Source organism: Eulemur rufifrons, chromosome 7, assembly GCF_041146395.1.
Source record: "Eulemur rufifrons isolate Redbay chromosome 7, OSU_ERuf_1, whole genome shotgun sequence".
NCBI lineage: Eukaryota > Metazoa > Chordata > Mammalia > Primates > Lemuridae > Eulemur > Eulemur rufifrons.
In genome coordinates, this window is record NC_090989.1 from 113765886 (window position 1) to 113789459 (window position 23574).

Here is a 23574-nt window from a genome sequence, read left to right on the forward strand (position 1 = left end):
TTTCCACATCTACCCACCTTGACTTTTTTATTCAGCTGATTCCTTTTATTCTTAGGATCTGTTTAGACATCCCTGTGTACCTCCTCAGTCTGGGTTAGCGTCATTCTCATGTGTTTCCATAGCACTCAATACTTCTCTCATAGAAGCCATCACACTTTACCATGAGTTTTGGTTTGCCTGCCTATATTTACTCTAGACTGGGAACTTGGTGAGGACAAAATGCTTATCGCTATCCCTCAGCTCCCAGCATGCTACTTGAAACTACATAGCCTTTCACAAATATTTGGGGGATGGATAGGTGAATGAATGAAGGACTTTCAACACTGTCTACCCAATCTAAATTGTACCTTTCACTCATACTGCCACTTAAGGATGAGTTATTCCTATCTATCGGGTGGGAGCTAAGCAACAACAATTTTAAGCCAAGAGATCAACAAATAAAACCTTTTTTAATGAAAGAAAATACTTTCCACCTATGCACATCTGGCTAAAAAAGAAAGCTTCTCTGAGTGTTGATAACAGTAAATATTGGCAACACTTCCTCAAAAGTAGCATGTAGATTTGAAAATAGTTTTCAAATCTTGGCTGGCTTTGAGTTGGGGGGGATGTGTCAGCTTTCCTATTAAAACCCTGAGATCACATTAAAAACTGTAATATTTACATGGGCCAGGTGATTTGAGTCAAGAATTAAGCTAAACCCAAATTCAGCTTAGGAAAAAGATTTCTTTAAATGTCTATACAAGGGTTAGCTGAGAGTCTGGGCCCCTCTAAGAGCTGGGCTTTCCTTTCCTTGTCTTTCCTTTGTTCATACTTCCAGAGACAGCTAGCCCATACGACGCCATCAAGCTGTCAGGAACTCTTTGCCCAGGCTTACATCTCTGAAGGGCCCTTGCCCAGAGTTCAGCATGCTCTTAGCCTTCCACGCTACATCTCCTTTCTGCCCTGAGCATATCTTGTGTAATTAATTAGGCCACCACCTCTTCATCACCAATGCAAGGCCAGTAACCAGCTAAGCGGCACAGGACCAGAACTTTTTCTCCATTAGAGAAGATGAACTCCCACGGAGCCCCCACCTTTCAAGTGGTACCCACTGTGGACTGGAGTGGGCATTAATGAGTGACCAGTGACTGAAGTGGCCCTGTCTTCAAAGGGAGTTGTGTTAACCAGCTTATGCACGAGATGAGCCACAGAGTTGTTTTAACAACTATGTGAAGTAGTCACAAGAAAAAGTCATCTTGGATAATGACTAACCACAAGCAGCATTGCTGTGACGTAGCAGACAAGCAGAGTAGACCCCTATGAATTGCAGATCCCATTAAGTCCTCATTGTTTCAAATGTTGAGAAAAGGTTATGTGATTGTGATGAATTCAGAATATCCAAGAAATAGCTTAGAACTGTGGCCAGGCCCATACTGTTCTTTTCTCCCATTATTAAGTCAAAACATTATCATTCTTCACTTAGCTCCAAAATAAATTTACAATAAAAATTGCTTTCTCTTGCATTTTTAAGCAGCAAATTAGGTTTTGCTATTTGGCACACCACAATATTTTTTACGTAGGAACTACTGTTTTGATGAAAGGCTTTGAAACAGATTCAGCCACTTGGAGTTATGTGATTAACCCCTTCCAAACCTCAGCTCCCTTGATGGCTACTGTTGAAAACTAAAGTAGAAAATATAATAAAAATGCCTGTCTCAGGCACTGCCACCTAAGAGACACTCAAAATGGGAGTTTCTTTTACTTTCTTTAACCACCAAAGATGACAAGATATCCATTAGTGCTTTCACAGAGATATAACTCATTTAAACTCACAACTGGTCTTGGGAAAACATCCTATCAGAGACTGAGGCTTTCATTCCAAAGAAGGTTTGACTGTCAAATCACTGCTGAGGACATAGGCGGAGGCAGAAGCTAAGTGCGAGTGACATTCCTGTGGAAGACAAAGGCCCAGGGCTCTGGCTTCCCTCCCTCCCTTCATTTAAAGACAATTGTTGAAATTTTAGTTTTAGTTCCAGCAGTGACTTACTCCTGACATTAATACATGAATCAAGACGTTGTGACTCAAAGTACCAGTTTTTGTGAGGAAAATATATTGTTCTCCCCCCTCCCCCCGGGGAAAAGTTGACATATATAAAATGTCACAATCTGCTTAGACATTTATTGAGTGTGAGAAAGTGGCAAGATCCTGTAGATGACCAGACCATCCTGTAGACTGAGGCAGTGCAGCCGATGAGAGCATGCCAGCCCCGGAGAGACCCTGGGTAATAAAAGGAGACAGTCCAGAATGCTTGTCACCTCGCCCTGTGTTTCATGGATAAGGTCCTAGAAGGATACAGGAAAATAAATAATTAGATCATTTAATTGAGAAACTTTCCATGTACATTTAAGTTTTTCAAGATGTCCAGGATGTCAGAAATAACACAAATATCTAATCAATAGTTTTAACCAAATTAACCTGCCCACAGAGGCAAACAAATGGACTACATTATTTTTCCCTATTTTCTACCTGAATTTATTTATTAATTGCTTGCTTTTGGGGGCACTGGGTAGACAAAACCTTATAAAATTATCAATACAAGCAAACCAAGTCAAAAAATTAGTCTATCTGTGCGAGGCACAAATCTCTCTAATTCTGCCATTACTTTCTGTGGACAGAGTTCAAAAGATTGAATCAATAAGATTGATTCAAATAAGTTATATGTGCAGATGAGCAAGAAGCAGTTACATTTTAAAATGGCTTGTGCGAAATATCCATAGGGCCATTAGGTAATTTAGGAATTTTCAACATTAGCTCTGATATATTGGGAAGGTTCAAATGCTATTTGGTCAAACAAGTTCTTCACAGACTGACCAACCCCCAGTGAGTAGGGCGTGATCTGCAGCCCCAGCTCCCAGCCTCCCACTGACTCTGCCAGGAAGGCCATTCCAAAAGCCCAGGATGAGGGAAGAGGACCCTAGAGCTAGTGCCCTGCCCATGATTCACACTTCTCCTCCCTTTACAGGAACCTCGGTCACCCTCACCACCCTCCTTCTCACAGAGGCTGAAATATTTCACTGTTCTTTCTTGGAGCTGTTTTAAATTCCACAAGTAAATGTGAAAGCACATGTATTAACAAATATTTTTAAATGCACTCCTCTCAACCAGGCTTCTTCCATCTTGTGACTTCATAAGTCCCTAAGGCAAAGATTCCAGAAGTGTGGTCTGTGGACCAGCAATATCAGCATCACCTGGCAACTTGTTAGAAATGCAGATTCTCAGTCCTACCATAGGGCAGCCTCTCAGCAATCTGAGGGTGAACAAGTTCTCCAGGTGATTCTGACATAGCTAAAGTTTGGGAACCACGTCATGATTTAGATCCAGCTGGTGGAAGGGGAAAGAGAGCTGAGGGTAGGAATAGGGGCTTCTTAAAAGCCTTGCATCAGAAGGGACACACTTCACTCCTGCTCGCATTTCCCTGGTGAGAACCAGGCATATAGCTATCTCTAGATGCAAGAGCTGCTACAAAATATAGTTTATGCAGTTATAGCAGCATACTATGGACCATGTAAGAATAGGTTTTGGTGGACAGATAGCCATCTTTGCCAGAATAGCCCTCTGCAGTAGGAATATTGTCATCATTTCTTACTCCTATAGAAAAAGGCAATGCCAGGTCTACAGTAGGGTTTCTCAACCCCAGCAACTATTGCCATTTGGGACCTGATAATTTTTTGTTGTGGGGGCTGTCTTGCACATTGTAGAATGTTTAGCAGCATCCCTGGCCTCTACCAACTAGGTAATAGTAGCAACCTCACCTCGTCCCACCTCCACTTTGTGGACAACCACAAATGTCTCTAGACAATGCCAGATAGTCCCTAGGGGTCAAATTGGCCCCAGCTGAGAATCACTAGTCTAAACAGAAAGCATTTAAGTTGACCTTTGGAATACAAGCTGGCTGTAAGTTGGGTACTGCTCACAGAATGTTGCCTTTCTTCTGATTTTCTGTTAGCCTTTCTCTTGACACCCTCTGTTGAAGATTTCAGCTGGTAGTAAGGATTATTCCACAGTTTACTACATCCACCTTGCTTACATAAAAATAAACTTGCAAAGCCAGAGGCATCTATGCATATTGACTTCAGAGCTGTGACAGAGCTAATCCTATTTACAATTAATTACCCTTCCTGGCTGCCCAGGGATTCCAAAGACAAACTTCATTTTATATAAATATATACAGAAGTTATGTTACATTCCTTCTCAGTAGACTTATGTTTAAATGATTCAAGTTCAGGAAAACAGACGAAGGAAAGAAAAAGTTCTACTTGTTTAACACAGACTTAGTTTCCAGAAAAACTCAATTTATTTTTGAATGCAGAAAGTTTTTCCACTGAAAACAATCTGTTGGCTTCATTTCCATGGGATAAAATGATGTTGAACAGAAAATGGAACCATGTGGCAAGGTGGTACTATCCTAGAAAATGTATTTTGAAACCAAACTGTCATTTTGGCTGAAAGCAGTTACACAGGACTTCAGCAAGGGTAAAAGCAATAGATAATTCAGTTTTAGACCCAAACTAGGTTTTGAGTTACCAGATTAATAATAATAACTTGTTAAATATTTTAAATCAACCCCCTCAGAGTACTTGAAGTAAAAGGAAAAAAGGGATTGCAATGGATTATATCCCAAATGGAAAGACAGGTAGCAAAATAGGTTACCTAAAGGGCATTGCTTTTGAAGGATACATCAATTTCCCAGGGATATTTCTGCATCCCTGTTCATCCACTGCTCATTTCTTTTTGGGTCCAGTTGTGTTTTCAAGTGCAAAAATGGCCTTTTTTTTTCACTCATTCATTCATGCATTTATCTAATGCTTATGGAGTTCCTACCCTATGAGAGGCACTGTCTAGCTCCAGGGATGCCTTGGCAGATAAGATAACCAGGGTCTGCTCTCACCAAGCACACTGTCTGTTGGAGGGAGATGAATCTCAAAGACTTAAAAATAAACATGATCATTTCAGATGGTGATAAGTACGATGATAGACATACAAAACGGACCTGGGTGAAGGGTGCACTTAGATCAGGGGGTCAGGGCAGCCTTTCTGAGGACTGTGACGACAGGCAGCAGCCCAGAGACAGTCTGGCAGGAGTGCAGCTGGTGGAAGGAGCCGCAAGAACAAAGGTCTAGAGGCAAGAACAAATGTGGTTTAAAATAAACTGCATCTTCCTACACTTTCTAATGTCCAAGCTATCTTCCCATCTTTCGATTCCCTTCAGTAAAAAGGTCCCTGAACTCTGGACTCTGATATCCAATCACCCACTCAACCTCTGCTTGGAAGACTAATGGGCATCTCAGATTTAACATGGCTGGAACACAACCCTTGATAGCCCCTGTACACCCAAACATGCTCTTCCCACAGCTTTCCCCCATTCTTCCAGTACTTAGATTATGAGTTCTTGGAGCCCTCCCCCCAAACCCCTCATCTGACCCATCAGCAAATATTATAAAACTTTGACATACATCCAGCACCTACCATGCCACCACCCTGCCCTGATCTACCTTCACTTCTTGCCTGGACTGATGGGGCAGCCTCCTCACTGGCCTCCTACCTCTAGCCTGGAAATCTGTTTTCTTATCAGAGTCAGAGTTGTTCTTTTAAGCACAGAACAGATCATATCACTATCTTGCATAAAACCTTCCTAAAGTTTTCCATCTCAAAATAAAAATTGAAAACCTTGCTATTCAAAAGCCTGGCATGATATGGCTCTGTTACCTCTTGGGTATTATCTCCTTCCACCGCCCCCACCCCCAGCCCATTCATTCCACTCCAGCCACACCAGCTGCTGCTTAAACCTGCCAGGCATACTCCTGTCCTAGGGCTTTGCACCTGCTGGAAAAGCCTGGAATGCTTTACTTCCAGATATCCACATGACTTCTCTCTCTATTAGGGTCTCTGCTCAAATGTCACCCAACAAGAGAGGCTTTCCTAACCATCCTGACACCCTACCCCTCACATATATAGACTCTCTCTCCCCTTACCCCACTTTTGCTTTCTTTATGGCACCTTATATAACTAATCTGGAAGCGCACTTAAGAACAATCCCTTGTTTGCTGCTGTACCCTGGACCTGAATGAATGAATGAATACCTCCATCTCATATCTAGAAGACCTGAAACCACAGCAGTAGTTCAACTTAAAAGCATTTACTGAGTTCCATGTTCTGGGAACTATGTAAAATATAAGAACTATGTCAGGAAGATGTAATTCCAACCTTTTAAAGGATTGGAAGTTGGGGAAAAAGAGCAGACCACATTAAACTACTGACTCATTTCAGACTATGACTTAGTAATACAAGTGGCATGAGCAGTACATTTTATAGGATTTCTAAAAAAGAGAAAACAATGTGGACTAGAGTGTTCCAGGAAAACTTCATGAGAGTGGGATGGGGGCAGAAAGATGTTCCAAATCCGTAAAGTTTGGAAAAGCTCAAAGGAAAGCAGAATTCCAGAGGAAGTGAAACAAGGGGTTAACAGTGGGGTCCCAGCACAGAGGCAGGGATAACCACTGTTTATGGGAAGACAGGCGACTGCCTTGCTCATGGGGGTTCTCAATGGAGAAGAGGAAATAAATGGGAAAGTGAGGTGAGGTTCTGTCTGAAAGGTGTCTGTGGGCTGTGGGATGCTATTTATGGTTGCAGAGTTGAATCACAATCTCATCAAGCTAGGTTTTGAGGAAGCTGTTCTGAGAGACATGGGCAGGATGGTCTGGAAGGAGGCGAGAATAGAGACCAATACCAGAGTGTGGGTCAGGGGCACAGGCAGGGTGTGCGGAGATGGGCCTGGACCCCAGTGGCACAGGGGAAAGTGGGAGGAGTCTGAGCCATCACACACCTCACTCTCCGCTGAACCAGAATCTCTAGAGTCCAGATACATTGGCATGCGTGGATGCATATATTTTTAAGTTCCACATGATTCTCTAGTTAAAAACCACAAGTATAGTCTAAAATCTCTATTTATAGGTGAAGTAACAGAGATCCAGGTGAGGCAACCTGCTTATGATCATGCAATCTGTCAGAGGCAGGCCTGACAACAGATACAAAATAAGGCTGTAATGGTCTCCATAAATAATAAAAAGGCAGACACTGAGCTTGCAGAAACAGTTACTCAGCCATTACATTAAACTATATTACATTAATGTAATGCATTAAATAATGTAATTTATGATTAACATTACATTATTAATCAATTTCCATATATAATCTGGAGTCATAAAGAATCAAAAAATGTATCCATTCATGGATTTGTTCAACAAATACATACTGAGCACCTATTATGTGCTGGGTATCGCTCTGGGTATTGCAGATAAACAGAGCCAGCCAGATAAATGTGTTGTAGTAAGTGCTCTGACAGGGCCAAGGTGGGTCGTCCTAGGAATATAAACCAGCACAACCCACACTCCATTGTCAGAGGAGGCTCCAGAGGGAAAGCAGCGTCTCAGCTGAGCATTAAAGATCACTTCAAATTAGGGAAAGTTTGGGTGAGGGTTACAGGAGAAAGAACTGGAGAGAATTTGGATGAGACAAAAACAATTCAGTCATAGAAAACCACATATGCAAAGACCTCTTTTAGCCCACCACTGATTTCAGTGCCTTAGATGACACACATCTGTTGACAATGGCCACAATTTGGGCCCTGATTAAGTAGAGCAATCTTATCTTTTTCTTCCTCAGACTACACTTTCAAAGTATCCTCTTTAGCACCTCTAGTACACCTTAGCATGGTTTGCCTTTTAAGAGAGTCATTTTTGTAGGACCATGGGTGCCGAAATAGTGGAGTGAAACTTCCTCATCATTGCATTCCCACACTGGGTCTTGGATAAAGCTTGGCATATAGTGAGTGCTTAAGAAATTACAGTTTATTACTTTGCACCTTAAATAAAGATGCCCTAAGAGGTACTTTTATTCCTGTGATTAAAATATAGCTATATCTGATCATCACCCATTCTGAACACATTTGAAAATTAGTAGTTGATTAAAAGGTTCACTTTTGCTCTTTAAAGATGAACAGGAAGCTGCACATTTTCTGCAGCAGGGGTCCTTGCTAGAAAGATTTCCTTGGTTCAGTAGTCTTATATTGCTATGAATAGAACATCAACATAATTAACATAAGAATCCCTTAGAGGCCAATTTTAAATGAAACCACATTTAATTGCAGGTAATTCCTTTATTCTCTAAAATCATGCTAACTTTCCAACTGAGTATATGAAATATGTCAAACTCTTTGCAAAGTAAACCCATTTAAAATGAAATAGTATAGTCAGTCTATCAACACCTAAAAATATAGAATTATTTCGATTTATTTGACCAAAATGAAGAAAAAGAGAAAGGTAAATCCAAAGGCCAAAGCACACATAAAACAACAAAAAACACAAGTTTTGGCAAGTTCCAGACTTCCTGAGTTTCTAAGCAAAATGGTATGTGTTCTTTGGACATAATGTTTTGCTAAAAAGAAAATCCTACGTCAATATTAATTTCTCACTTTTAGTATTTTGCTGGTAGCCAAAGTGATTTGTTTCAGTCCTACAATCCTCTATTGCCCAAAACCATAGTGTTAGGAAGAGAGGATCAGTGCGCACAGAGCCTCCACGTGGGAGGGAATCAATATCTATGTATACAATGAAGCAAACGAATGGCTATTGGTTTGCCACTTGTCTAGGTTCCAAATGAGTGACAAGTAACTTCAGAGTCACAAAGGATGAGTAGGACATAGGCATCTGTCCTTCTTATCTGGAGTTCTAAATTACCTCACTTTGTCCACTCAGCAACTTCACCATTCTCAGTCCCGTGCTTCCAGCGCGGCCATGCCACCTCGCAGGTGACATGTGCTGTATGTGTCACATGTGACCAGGGCCATGGACAGATGATCCCTTCTCTAAAAAATACCCTGTCTCTATGGTTTTCTTTAGGTGATCATCACATTGAGAAGGCATCCTCTTGTCAACATCTTGCAGTTTGGCCCTAATTAGCATGTTTCTCAACCTGCCACAAGACGGTGGCTGTACTTTTCCATGTTTTTCAGAGATCTCTACAGTACATCTCCTATAAATATAGGGAATTTTATATGTTTTTTAGATGTTAGCATAAAATCTATATTTGAGTATATTTTTAGAAGTTAGCATAAAAGATATATTTTGAGTATATTTTTAAACCAAGAACTGCCCACATGTAGATAATTTAGATTTAAGAACATAGTTACACCAGTTTAACATAACAATACATTATTAAATACACTTAGGAAGATTAATGGTTGCTTACTTTCTTGCCCTTGCTATCCAGCATGAAAGAGTTTACGATAAGCAGAGCATAGCAAGTTTTAATTTTTATTCTAGTTTCAATTCTTTTCTTTCTCACAAAAACACAAAGTAAAAAAACACACAAATATTTATAACAATAAAACAAATAACAACTCATCATCTAATACTTCTAAAATCACCTAATTTGGCACAATGCCGTTTGGTGGACATTTTATCAATATGAGCTTGAGGAAAAGAAAAAATGGAAAGATCACCTGTCTTCAATCTTGTGCTGTGATTAAACACTGCTGGCAGCTTTACCTTGACCTGTAAGTTCTCTCCTCAGATACCAACGTCTGTTGCAGCACTCTTTCCTTGGGTTCTCATTCCCTAATGACACCATTTGTATTTCCTGGTGAGAAAATTATTAAAATAGTCCCCGGTATTAAAGGTTATTAATATTCCCACTCTCTTGTCCTCAGCTGGGTGTGAATGCATGAGCACCTCTGGCGGGGACACTTTTCTTCTTGTGCACAGCCATCTCAAGTGTTCAGAATTTCTGATGTATGAGAACTTTTTTATTAATATCTACTTCAGATGTTATCTTCCTTATCTTCAGGCCATTTCCATGTCTACATGGAGATTTAGAATAATTTCCTTCCTCCATTACATTTTGTTCCTTGAAGGTATTTTATAATCAAAGTACATGCTCTTTACTCTTTCTCAGGTTTCCTTGTTTCAGGCAAAATGTATTAAGTCTCTCTAGTCTAATCCTCTGGATCTTGTGTTATGCCACTTGTCTCTTGAATAGTCTCAGCGTGGAGATAAGAAAGGAGCATTATATTCTATAATATGTTGGGAACCTAGGAATAAAAACCAGGATGGTTATAGTTTTCCTCATCTGACCCTGTATCCAATTTTTAAATTTCCTTTAATGTTTGAATAAAGATTTGGAAATTTAGAAACCTGGATGCTATATAGTAAATATTATAATAAGTAAATCATTGAAATTTTATGTATGTGATTTAAACCTTCCTATAAAAATAACCAAATCACTACCTCTTTGACTTATACTGGCTGTCATTATAAATCTTTATTTTTCCTGTAATGCAGCACAACAGGGACCATAAATGTCTTGCAAGTCATGTGTTAACCAACAGACACTTTCCATTTTTCTTCCTTCCTTTTACTAGTTATGCTTTTATTTACTCTTCTTCAAAGTCTACATTTCTATTTGTGTTAGTGTCATCACATTTTGATTTGAAGTTCTAGTATTTAATCTTTAATACCTCTTGCAAATATATTTAATATGGATTCATAAAAATTCAATTAGCATATTATTATTAAAGAAGAAAAAGTAAAACAAGAAAAAGGGAGTTTTAATGTGTTAGTTTGGATTATAGACTTTGTTAAAGGGTGTAATCAGTAGTAATTTTTAAGTGTCATTTAATTATTTATTAATTTTCAGTGGTCTGTAAGTTTAGTTGTCCTTGTTGTCTAACACATTTGATTTTTAAAAAGTAATTGTTCCCAGAAAGAGTTTTATAAACATAAACAATATTATTCTAAAATTTTATGGAAAAGCAAAAGCACTAGAATAGCTAGAACAATTTTGAAAACAAAATATAAGGTGGGAAGAATCACTTTGCACAAGGTTAAGGGTTATTATATAGTTACAATAATCAAGAGAGTATTTTGTAAGGACAGACACATAGATAAATGGAATAAAATAGAGAACTCAGGAATAGACCCATACAAATATACCCAACTGATTTCTGACAAAAGTCCAAAAGCAATTCCATAGGGAAATTAGACATCCATAGGCAAAAAATGAACCTTAATCTAAACCTCTTGGTCATGAATGTAAATATAAAACTATAAAACTTTTAGAAAATAACAGGGGAAAATCGTTGGGATCTGGAGCTAGGCAATGAGTTGGTAGACCTGACTCCAAAAGCACAACTCATAAAAGGCAAAATCAACAGATCAAATTTCATGAAAATTTAAAACTTTTGCTCTGCAAAAGACTCTTTTAAGAGGATGAAAAGATAAGCTACAGAGTGGAAGGAAAGATTTGCAAACAATATATACAACAAAAGACTATTATGTAGAATATATAAAGAACTCTCAAAACTCAACAATCAAAAAACTCAACCAGCTGGGTGGGGTGGCTCACACCTGTAATCCTAGCACTCTGGGAGGCCAAGGCAGGAGGATCACTTGAGCTCAGGAGTTCAAGACCAGCCTGAGCAAAAGCGAGGCCTGTCTCTACTAAAAATGGAAAAAAATAGCCAGGCATGGTGCACCTATAGTCCTAGTTACTAAGGAGGCTGAGGCAAGAACATTGCTTGAGCCCAGGAGTTTGAGGTTGTTGTGAGTTAGGCTGACACCTGACACCATGTCACTCTAGCCTGGACAAGATAGCGACACTTTGTCTCAAAACAAACAAACAAAAAAAAAAAAAACAACTCAACAATCCAATTAGAAAATGGGAAAAAGACATGAAGAACCATATCACCCAAAAGAGTATACAGATAAACACACTCAAACACCATTTCTAGTAGGAAAATGCAAATTAAAACCACAATAAATATATCACCACATACCTATCAGAATGATTAAAATGAAAAACAGTGACAATACCAAATCTAGCAAAGAAGCGGAGAAATTAGATGACTTATGTATTATTGGTAGGAATGTAAAATGCTATAGCCACTCTGGAAAACATTTTGATAATTTCTTAAAAACCTAAATACGTAAATACCATACTAACCAGTGATTACACTCCTGAGAATTTATCTCAGGGAAATGAAAACTTGTGTTCACACAAAAAATTGCATAGAAATCTTAGCAGGCTCATTTGTAATAGCCCCAAACTGGAAACAACCTAGATATCCTTCAACAAATGGGCGATTAAACAAACCGTGGCACACCCATACTGTGGAATGCTACTCAACAATAAAAAGGAGCAAACTATTGATACATTCCACAACCTGAATGAATATCCAGAGCATTATGCTGGATAAAAAAAAAAAAGGCGATATACTGCATGATCCCATTTATGTAGCATTCATGAAATGACAACATTACAGAAATGGAGAACAGATTACTGGGTGCCAGGAGGGAAGGAGGGAGCCTGGGTGAGGGAGGTGGGCGTGGTTATAAAAGGGCAACGTGAGGGATACTTGTGAGGATGGAAATGTTCTTTTGACTGTATAAATGTCAATATTCTGATTCAGATATTGTGATACAGTTTTGTATGATGTTCTCGTTGGGGAAAACTGGGAAAAAGGTCCACATCATCTCTCAGTACTATTTCTAACAACTCTGTGTGAATCCACAAGTATCTCAAAATAAAAAGGTTGATTAAAATGTTGTGTCAGCCAATTGTAAAGATAAATCCATTGAAATGAGAATGAGACCCGCAAGATTTTACTTTCCCTTTTGGTTTTCCCCGCCAGGTTTGCGAGGAGCGATCGCGTTTGCCTTGGCGATTCGGAACACAGAATCTCAGCCCAAACAGATGATGTTTACCACCACACTGCTCCTCGTGTTCTTCACCGTCTGGGTGTTTGGAGGAGGAACGACCCCCATGCTGACCTGGCTCCAGATCAGGTGAGTGGCGCCATTTAGCAAAGGAAATCGCCATGAGGCCTGGCTGCACGGTTCGATTTCTGATGTTCTGACCTGGTCAAGAGGACAATGGCAGGTCTGCACCCTGACGCCCTCTGGAGTCAAGTTGACCTTCACTCACAAGGAGAAACAATATGACCTAGCAACTGAATTGACTTTTCCAAGAGTCTTAGAAATCCTAGGATGGTGTCTATGTATAGTCTGGCCCTAGAAATGAATTTATTCCTCTATTAATTCTTCCATTCAACAATATTTATTCATTACAATGTGACATGCCATGGAGTTCACAGAAATAAATATGGCACAGGTCTCATCCTGAAGATACTCACAATCTAGTAGGATCAGTACAGAAAAAGCTGTAATGCCAAGGAGAAAGTGAATTTGCTTTGGTTTTAATTCCTCACAGCACTTACAATAGAAACAGGGACGTAGGGAGTGCTTCAACATACGTGGTTAGTCAGCCATATGCTTAGCCAGAGGGATGCCGTAGACACAAGCTAGATACTTTCTTACAGGAAAAGGAGGTCAAGGTTTCAGTCAGGGACCTTCCAAGGAGCAGTGCCTGGACAATGATGGCTACAAACCTGAAGTATGGAGGTAGCCGACGACTGACAGAAATGGATAGCTGGTGCCAACTGCAAAATGGGTAAATCTATGTTAAGATGTTGTTGTCTTTATTTAAATATTTCTGTGACCTGGGTCCTCATTTTCACACCCCAAAAGGTAACCACAGTGCTTCAGGCAAATCACAATTTATTTCTCAAATCCACACCTCTTGATGGTCATGCAGTCCTTCCCTGGTCCCCGCCCATTCTCTGGCAGACAAATTCACACCTACCACATCTGACAGGAAAAGATTCATCTGACTGGAAAATAATTTCCAAGAAGATTCTTAGAGACAAAGACTCTGGTATTCCAGCACCTACTGAAGTGCCTGGCACATAGTAGGACTGAATAAATAATTCAAGAAAAATTAAATGAGTGTAACCACAAATGTGCTTTTGTTAAGCATTTACTGGTAATTTTCTATTCATTTAACAAAGAAGTAGCAGAAGCAGGTCTCATAAATTTAGCATAAGAAAGCGTATGCTTAAACCAGGCCAAGTGGCTATGTATTAAACCAAATTCAAGGGAAAAAAAGACCTCTTGAAGTACTGTGAATATTGCTAAACACATAAAAGGGCTTTGACTAAAGGTGAATAGAGAGTGTTTTGAAATGCTTGTTGAATTATATTCTAAGCATATAAATGTGACTTGCAATTTCTTTCACAGTGGTAGTTACCTGTAGTCTCCTATGGATGAGTACACATATTGCAATTAAACTCTATAGCGCTGGGTCCCCTGTGAACTGTTAGTAAGACAGTGGTGTGTTCAGACTTCTGGAAAATAAAATTCAGTAGGTGGATCCATGCATGGAAAAATTAGGGCTTGGAAAGCAAAAGTTAGATGATGCCAATCTCCACAAGGTAACAGTATAGAATATACTATCGGGTAAATTAGAATATTTAGAACATAATGTCGTGATGTCAACATTTTCTTAAAGTAATCAAATATAACTTGTTTTCTACTGTTTCTTTTTTTACCCTGAAGAAGTTGTCCCCAAATCAGTAACATGTTTTGTGCTAGGGTATTTACCTAACTCTCCTGTAGTGTTTTTGAAAGGCATCTATCTGTTAACTTCATATAGGTATCAGAACTTATGCAGTCTCTTGGTATCTGGTTCAGCAGGGAGAGGGGAGTATGATAGTGGGGCTTAGACAGGTTAGGACAATTATCCAGGTCATAGGACAGGACCTAATAAGGAAGGACAGTGATGTCAACCACAGTATCCAGGGGTGAGATGCCTAGAGGTCCGCTGAGGCCAGTGCTATTATGGCCTGCCAGGGGCACAGCAGGCAGTTGCCATTTGATGCAGATGCCCCAGTGGGAATTGGCTGTAAATGGGCAAACTGATTCAGTGCCAACTTGGCCACCAGCCAGGATGGGAAATGGGAAAAGTCAGGAATGTGATGCGTTTAGGGAAAGGAGCTGACAGGGCTCCAGTCTAGTGGGCAAGTGATCATCTCAGCTAGAAACTAAAGATTTATAAATCTGAAATCAGGGCAGAAACTCAGTCAGGCAGACCAGAGACCCATTCATGAGGAAACTAAGGGAGGAAAATTGAAGTACACAGATACGTGGGCATCCAGGAAGTTAACCCAGGAAGGCAGGATACAGGGCAACAAGAATATGATAAGACCAATGGCTCTCAAACTTGAGTAAGCATCACAGCCACCTAGAGGGCTCATTGAAACCCAGGGTCATCCAGAGTTCCTGATCCAATAGGTCTGGGTCAGGGGCTGAGAATTTGCATTTCTACCACATTTCAGGAAATGCTGATGCTGCTGGCCCCAGGGCCATACTTGGAAATCTTCTGGTTTAGACTTCCTATCTCCTAGTGGAGATGGGATTAATATTAAATACTGCCAGATTTGGTTGGGGTCTCCTAAGACCAGGCACACCTAAGGCTGCAGCGTTGATTCTTTACTACCTGTACTAAAGGAAGGGAGGGGCTCACATAAGGAGGAAAGCCACTGTGCATTGATCAATGGGAGGGAAATAGGACATAATAGAGTGAACTTTAAAGAGCAGAACCACAAGTCAGTGTGTATACGAACACACACACGTGCATGACGTAAGCTTGGTTCAACTACGTTATAGTGATAATTATCATATGCTCTGCTTCCCTGTCATGATTTATAATGTTATCAAAGAGATTCTCAATTCCTTTATACATTTTAAACCCATAGTTGCCTATCACTTAGACTATATTTAGCAAGGCTTTGCTTGTTTACAGAGTAATATCCCATTAACCAACTTTCATGTCAGAGTCTTCCCATAAATAACAGAAAGTATATGAATTAGAGCTTTAATAAAATGATACAAATGGGGAAAACCCAAGAGACAGGAATGCAAATGTGATATTGAATGAACCCAAACATCTTCACATGGAACATGACTTTTTTTATACCCTTTACATGGCCTTCTCGAGTCTGTACTTTTCCTCTTAAATTATTAGGTATGTACTGAGTTGATTTTTTATCCTCATAAAATTTGCCAGTTAGCCACAAACTCCCACAGATGCAAATAAAATGTTTTATATAAGGTAAAAATTAATAATATTAAAATGAATTGCACTTTGATGGAAATGACTTTAAAACAGTAATGGTCCTATAGTTAGAGAAATTCATAATGTCCTTTACATGTGAAACAAATTCTCCATTAAATCTTGCTTTGTCCTAGGCACTATTCAAATTTCTTGTCCTGAAGCTGTCTTATTTTCTTTTAAAAAAAATAATAATAAAATATTTTAATGCAGTGTTTGAAATAAATCAGACTTTTGTTTCTTAAAATTCTAGAGAAAAAGAAAAGACTACTCCAGCCTTATTTTGGAGGATTTCTTGTAAAAAAAAGTAGAACGGTTTCTTGACTAGAATCCCGGATCACCTCCCTTCTGGGGAATACATTAATACTGGAGGTGAGGAAAACCCAACCCACAGTCTCTAAGGACTAGCTTTGCTGTTAGCCAGGAAACAAAACAGATCAAAGGTGCCTGGCTTTGCCCTGCAGATGCCAGTAAACAGGATTATCAACCAAATGATCATAAGTAAACATCAAAGACCAACAAGGCAGAGCTCTCTGGCAGTGGCACCAGATAATTAACTTTGGGATGGTAACCCCATCCTTGGTAAAGGGTAGGCACCACAAGGAGCTAACAGACTCTCAGCAAACATTGCATGAGGATGCAGCCCGTACTACAATGCAAACATTTTCTAGGATCCCTTAGATGAGAATGTTGACCCATCTCTTCAAAATATCTGGGCTAGAGTGTGGAAAGTCTTGAATACCAGAGTTATATAGAACTTGTCCCCCTGATGGCATTAGAAAGTGCCCTCAACAAGATGACCTCTGTAGTTTCCAAATTTTGGCCTATAACCCCTCTAATAATAATAGCCAGCTTAGCTTGTATTGAGTACTTACTCTGTGCCAGATATTAGATGATAAAGTGCAAGGCACACAACATCCCTGTGTCTCAGAGTCTAATCTATAAAATAGGGATGATACTAGTGCTACATCGTAGGGTGGGTGAAGCCTGGCAAACTGGCCCAGGGTTATACACTGTTGGGCTGTAGAATCAGACTCCTGCCCAGGCAGCCTAAGCTCACCCAACTAGTGCATTTTTCTGCCATGCTGCCTATAAGAAGTTATTCTTGATGCCTGCAATCTACCTACATTAACAAATTCTCTGGGGAAAAAGAGACATACATTTATAACCAAGACAGGGTTGTTAAAAGCAAACACAGGAAATCTTCATCCATCACGGGTGGCTGGGCTGCCTTCCTCATGCAACACAGAAATTCTTCTGTACCGGTTTTTTCTTTGACCTGGAACAGTTAAAGGTCAATAAAGCTAGCTCTAGTCTAAAATAGCCAAGTGACAAAGTTTGTCTTTCTCAATTATCGGAATTTAGAATTATAGGAATTCATCACCCTTATATCCACCTCCAAGCTCCATTCAGGATCCCAAGCCTAACTGCTGTTGACCTCTTCCCTGAATCAACCAAAAAAATTTTTTTTGCACTGGCCTATGTCCATTACAGAGTGAATAACTTTGAGTTAATACAATGCCTCTACTATCAATATTTTAGTTAAATATTTAAATTCTAGTTTTGGTTTATGATCAAAGCCATCCTAGAATGCTTTATTTATCATTTATACCCACTAACTAAAAAGTTTTAAAATAACAGCCATCATAGAAATGTACACAAAGATAAGGAGAGAATTCTCCTTGGTGGTATTTTTAAATCTTAAAGGATTTCAGAGTTAAATACAAGTATACCTGCTCATACACAGACTTCCTTTATTACTGAGGTGAGAAAATATCAATTTAATGTAATAGAGGAATACATATAAGTAAGTGTGCTTAATATCTAACTGTGTTCCATTTGGTTTCCTTTCTAGCATCCAAAGTTTCATAGCAGTCTAACAATTTGTTTCATTGATATATCAATGTGATAAATCAGCACACACACTCTGGAGTTAGATTCTCTGGGTCCCAATCTTGCCTTCCTGTCTTACTAGCTATGGGAACTTGAGGAATAAATTCAACCTCTCTATGCCTCATTTTTCTTAATCTATAAAATTGGAATAATAATAATACCTACCTTTTCAGAATATTATAAAGTATTGTGTGTGTAAAGAATTTAGGACACACAGTAAATGCTCAACAAATATTGCTATAGCAATACCCAAAGAATACCTATGAGCCCTTCCTTATACAAATACTCTTTTATTGCCCCCCCCACATGTATAAAGTATTGTTAATTAAGTGTATTTGTGAAAACATGGCTTACATAGAAGGTAGAAAGTCTCTGGGGAGTTTAGGTCATTTTATGTAGTAACTAGATTCATCAATTGTACAGGCAACTCCGATATCTGCATTAAAAATGATAAACCTCTTTTAAAAAACACTCACTATATTTATCCAACTCAAAAAATTCTAAAACATGCTTCTATTTCCTTCTTACCATAATAATCTTTGCTTAGGAACTTTCAGTTATTTAATTTATACCATTTCATCAAACTGTATTGATTTTGTTATTTTGTATTGATTTTATACCAATTTGTATATTTTGTATCAATTTGTATCAATCTACAGACCTGAGAAATATGCTATCTCATGAAACATGGAAAGCGAATTTACTCATTTGAATGTAGACTTATACTTTATATTCCCTTTTCATTACTGCCTTTTAAAATTATGTTCTATTTTTTAGTTTCTCCTATAATGCATTTCATAAATCCAAATATTTTTGTTCAAATCTATCTAGTTTGACATATTACATTAGAAATATCGGATAACTGTATTGTTGACCTAAAAATATCCTAAGTTTATAACAAGTGTTATGAATTCACAACTCCTAAATTTGTTTCCAATGCCATCTGGGTTCCTTAATACCCACTTTCTTTCTATGTACAGAATCTTCCCAGTTTCAGAGATAACAGTCTTTATCTCCACAACTGCCAGCTATCCTCCACTAGCCATGTTTTTATTTACCTTCCCTGAACATGCTCTTGAGAACATTGATATCAATAAGCTTCATTCATTTATTAAGTTTCCCAAACAATAGACATTCTATTCTATTGAAGAAAATTTATTAGCCTATTATCATAAAGTATGATCCAATATCTGTACTTTAGGTAATAGCTGGAGTATGGGGAGAAAAGTGACTTTTGAATGCAGTAGATAGAACTTATTAGTCAAGAGGCTGTGGAGGGGGTTCCAGTCTGGTCAAGACAGAGAAAGCACCCTTACCCCCCACCTCTGTTTCTCTCCCTTGGAATTCAATTAAAAGCCCTGGACAGAATGCATGTAGCAGTTATATGAGGACTCTATAAGGTAAATGAAATTTTAGCAGACAGATTGGGGTAGTAAACCAGAATTCAGAGTATATTGAACCCGTGCTGAGTTTCCTTTTTTTTTTTTCTTTCTGGAATCTCTTGGCCTAGACTCAAAAGGCAATTCAGAGACTAGAATTATACAACAAGGAAGAGAGAAAGAACTACAAGATAAATTCTTTGTTTCTGGAACAAAGAGCAGGAAAAAGGACTTTTGTGGGTCAGAAGAGTGGACAAATCTCTTAGATCTGTTGTTGTTGTTGTTGTTGTTGTTGTTTTCACTCTCTCACCCAATCCCAGGCAATCATGAGGCAGCAGGGGTGACAGTGGCAGCAACAGTGGGACAGACTAAAATTCCAACCAGAGGAACTTTGGTCCTAAAACCATGGGGGAGAATTCTCATTGCATATTTTTTTTCTGTCCTAATACTCCTACCAATTAGCCTTGGAAGCAGGTGCAATATCATGGGAAAATCGTAGAAAATATGTAACAGTGTGGGAAAACTAAAGCCCTCTCTTTTTACCCAGAGGACCAGGCAAAGGGGATTTGGGAAGCTAGAAAATGTGGAGAAGATTGTGGAGAGAAAGGAGCTCAAGAGAGTGATCCTATAAAGTTCTCTGTAAATTTTTTGGCTCAATCTCAAGCTGTATATGGATATATCCAGCCCTAATGAACTACAAGGTAAACATTACCCCAGTCTCAGACTGGACACTGGGCGGCACATTCTCAGGACAGATCTGAAGAGCACTGCAAAGACACTGAAACTGAACTGACATTGGAACCACAGGCAACACAAGGCAGGTAGGAACTTGCCTCCTGGACCTAAGCTGGTTGATTGCCTGATAAAACAAAATAGCAACATTTTCCCTAGGAGAATCCTATGTCACTTAACATTCCAGATCCAGACTCACTTAACATAATATTCAGAATTTCCAGAACTAATCCAAAATTAGTCAGCATAGAGGAACCAGAAAAATATTAATATCTCACAATATGCCAACCCCAAGATGACACAAATATTAGAGTTAACAGATCAAGATTTTAAAGCAGGTATTATAGCCATGCCCCAAGAAGTAAAAGCAAACACAAAGAAAACAACTGGAAAAAATTTTAAATACCAGTACAGAAAGAGAAGATACAAAAAAGAAATAAATGAAAATTTTAGAATTGAAAATGTAATAACAATATGAAGTACTCACTCAATTAGCATAAAAGTAAAATAAAGGACGATAGATGAAGCATTCAGTGAACCTAAAAATAGATTATTAGAAATTATCTAATCTACACAAAAGTACAGAATTTTTCTCCAGCAGACATGCTCTTTGAAAAAAAAAATGCCAAAGAAATTTATGCGGATGGTAAGAAAATGATATTAGAGAGAATCTTGGAATAACAGAAATGAAGGAAGAGCAATAGGAAAAGTAAATATAGGTTTCATGTAATAGATTATTATTCTTAAGATCTTTAAAATATATATGCTTGTTGGATTAAAAGTTTCAACAGTGTCTTATGTGTCTTATGGTGTTTTCAAAAAGGGGAGTAGGTATGCTCATAAGTTCTCTACATTCCAGTTGAAGTAGTAAACTATTCAAAATAGACTGTGAAAAGTTACAGTCTATTATATTTTAATTTCTAGATCAACCACTAAACATATAAACAACGAGATAGTAAAAAATCTAATAGATAAATTAAAGTGAAAGACAGAACAAATTCAAATAACCTCAAAGAAGGCAGGAGAGGAAGACGGGGGTAAAGATAGAGGGAACAAGCAGGAAACAAGTAATCAGATGGTAGATCTAAATCCAAATATATCAATAATTACATTAAATTTAAATAGTATGAAGATATCAGTTATAAGAAAGAGATTATCAAAGTGGATAAAAAATAAGACTCAACTATATGACTCAACTATGTTGTCTGTAAGAAACATACTTTAAATAAAAGACACAAGTAGTTTAGATGTAAAAGAATAGAAAAAGATATACCATGAAAATGCCAATCAAAATGAAGCTGGTGTGGCTGATATAATATCAGACAGTCTTCAGAGCAAGAAAATTTTCCAGGGATAAAGAGAGCATTACATAATGATGAAAGAGTTGATTTACTAAGAAGACAGAACTATATAAAATGTGTATGTACCTAAGAATATAGCCATAACATACATGAATCAAAAACTGATAGATCTGAAAGGAGAGATAGACAAATTCACACTTATAGTTGGAAACTTCAATACTCCTCTCTGAGTAATAAATATAACAAGTAGACAGAAAATCAGCAAGGGTACAGAAGAACTATTAGTATATCAATAACCAACTGGATTTAATTGGCACTTATAGAACACGCCACCCAACAGCAGCATAATATACATTCTTTTCAAGTGCAGGCAGATACAGCAAAATAGACCATAAACCTTTTTTAATTTAATAGAATTGAAATCATATAGTATGTATTCTCTGGCCATATGGAATTAAACTAGAAATAAATATCATTAAAAATAACTGGAAAATCTCCAAATACTTGGAAATTAAATAACACAGTTCTAAAAAATCCAGTGAGTCAAAGATGAAATCTCCAGAGAAATTAGAAAATATTTTGAAGTAAAGAAAAATGAAAATACAACATCAAAATTTGTGGGATGCAGCTAAAGCAGTGCTCAGAAAGAAATGTATAGTATTAAATGCTATATTATATTATAAGAGAAGGAAAGTCTCAAATCAACAATCTCGTCTCCCAGGATTAGAACATTAAGAGAGCAAACTAAACCCAAGCATAGCAAAAGATCTGAGCAGAAATCAGTAGAATTGATGCCAGAGAAACAATAGAGAAAAATCAATGACCAAAATCTGGTTCTTTGAAAAGATCAATAAAATTGACAAACTTCTAGCCACACTGACGAAAGGAAAAAGACCCAAATCATCAGTATCAGAAATGAAAGGAAGATATCATGACTGACTTTACAGACATTAAAAGGGTAATAAGGGAATACTACAAACAAGTATATGCACATATATTTAACAAAGTAGATGAAATGTAACAATCCTCTACTGACTTCCAAAAATTACTCAAGAAGACACTTATCTTAAACTGAATCATCCTATTATTGTCTATTAAGGAAATAGAATTTATAGTGTAAAACCTTCCAAAAAAGAAAACTGCAGGCCCAGATGGTTTCACTGGCAAATTCTTTGAAAGAAGAATATTATAGCACTAACTCTAAACAATCTCTTCCAAAAAACAGAAGAGGAAGGAACATTTTGCAATTCATTTTAAGAGGCCAGAATTACCTTAATACCAAAGTCAGACAACATCACAATAAAGTAAAACTACAGACCAATATCTTTCATGAACATAGATGCAAAAATCCTCACAAAATATTAGCAAATCAAATCCAGCAATATTTAAAAAGACTAAACATCATAACTAAGTGGGATTGATCCGAGAAATGCACTTCTGGTTCAATATTCAAATATCAATCAATGAAATATATTAACAGGTAAAAGAAAAACATCATACCAATTGATGCATATAAAGCATTTGACAAAAACTAATTTTCATTTATAATTTTAAAAACTCTTTAAATAAAACTTCCTTCAACTGATAAAAGGCATCTACAAAAATCTATAGCTAATATCATATTTAATGGTGAAAGACCAAATGCTTTCTTCCCAATATTAGGAATGAGATGAGGATGTTCACTTTCACCACTCCTATTTGACACTATACTGGTAATCCTAGCCAGTGCAATAAAACAAACAAAAAAATAAATAAATAAGATACATACAGATTTGAAAGGAAGAAATAAAAGTGCCCAACTTGAAGGTTATATATTTTTTTATATAGAACCAAGAAATCTACAAACTTCCAGAAATAATATGTGAGTTTAGGTTATAGAATATAAGATTAGCACCCAAAAATCAAGTGTATATCTATATACTAGGAAGGAACAATTGGAAACAGAAATTAATGAAAGCAATACCATTTAAAATAGCTACAAAAAAAGTTGAATACTTAGGAATAAACTTAAACCACGTGTAGAATCTGCATACTGAAAATTGCAAAATACTATTAGGTCACTAAATATGAAACGTCCAATTTCAAATCAAAACTTTAGTTTATTATATCTCAAACAAGAAGGAGTACAATGAATCAAAGTATGCGCCTAAACTATCAATACAGTTTTGCCATCTTAATGGTAGCTGGTTTATGCTAGCAGTGAAGAAGCCCAGAGAGCAAGTGGCAA

General features: G+C 37.8%; 1 protein-coding gene across 1 annotated transcript in view; it reads left to right on the forward strand.

The window, feature by feature from the left end:
- SLC9A9 (solute carrier family 9 member A9) overlaps window positions 1–23574 on the forward strand; it is a 537568-nt gene that overhangs the window by 333204 nt on the left and 180790 nt on the right. Inside the window, exon 12 of the mRNA XM_069473135.1 lies at window positions 12726–12879. Within this exon, the coding sequence (XP_069329236.1) occupies window positions 12726–12879 (154 nt within the window). The remainder of the gene's footprint in view (window positions 1–12725; window positions 12880–23574) is intronic.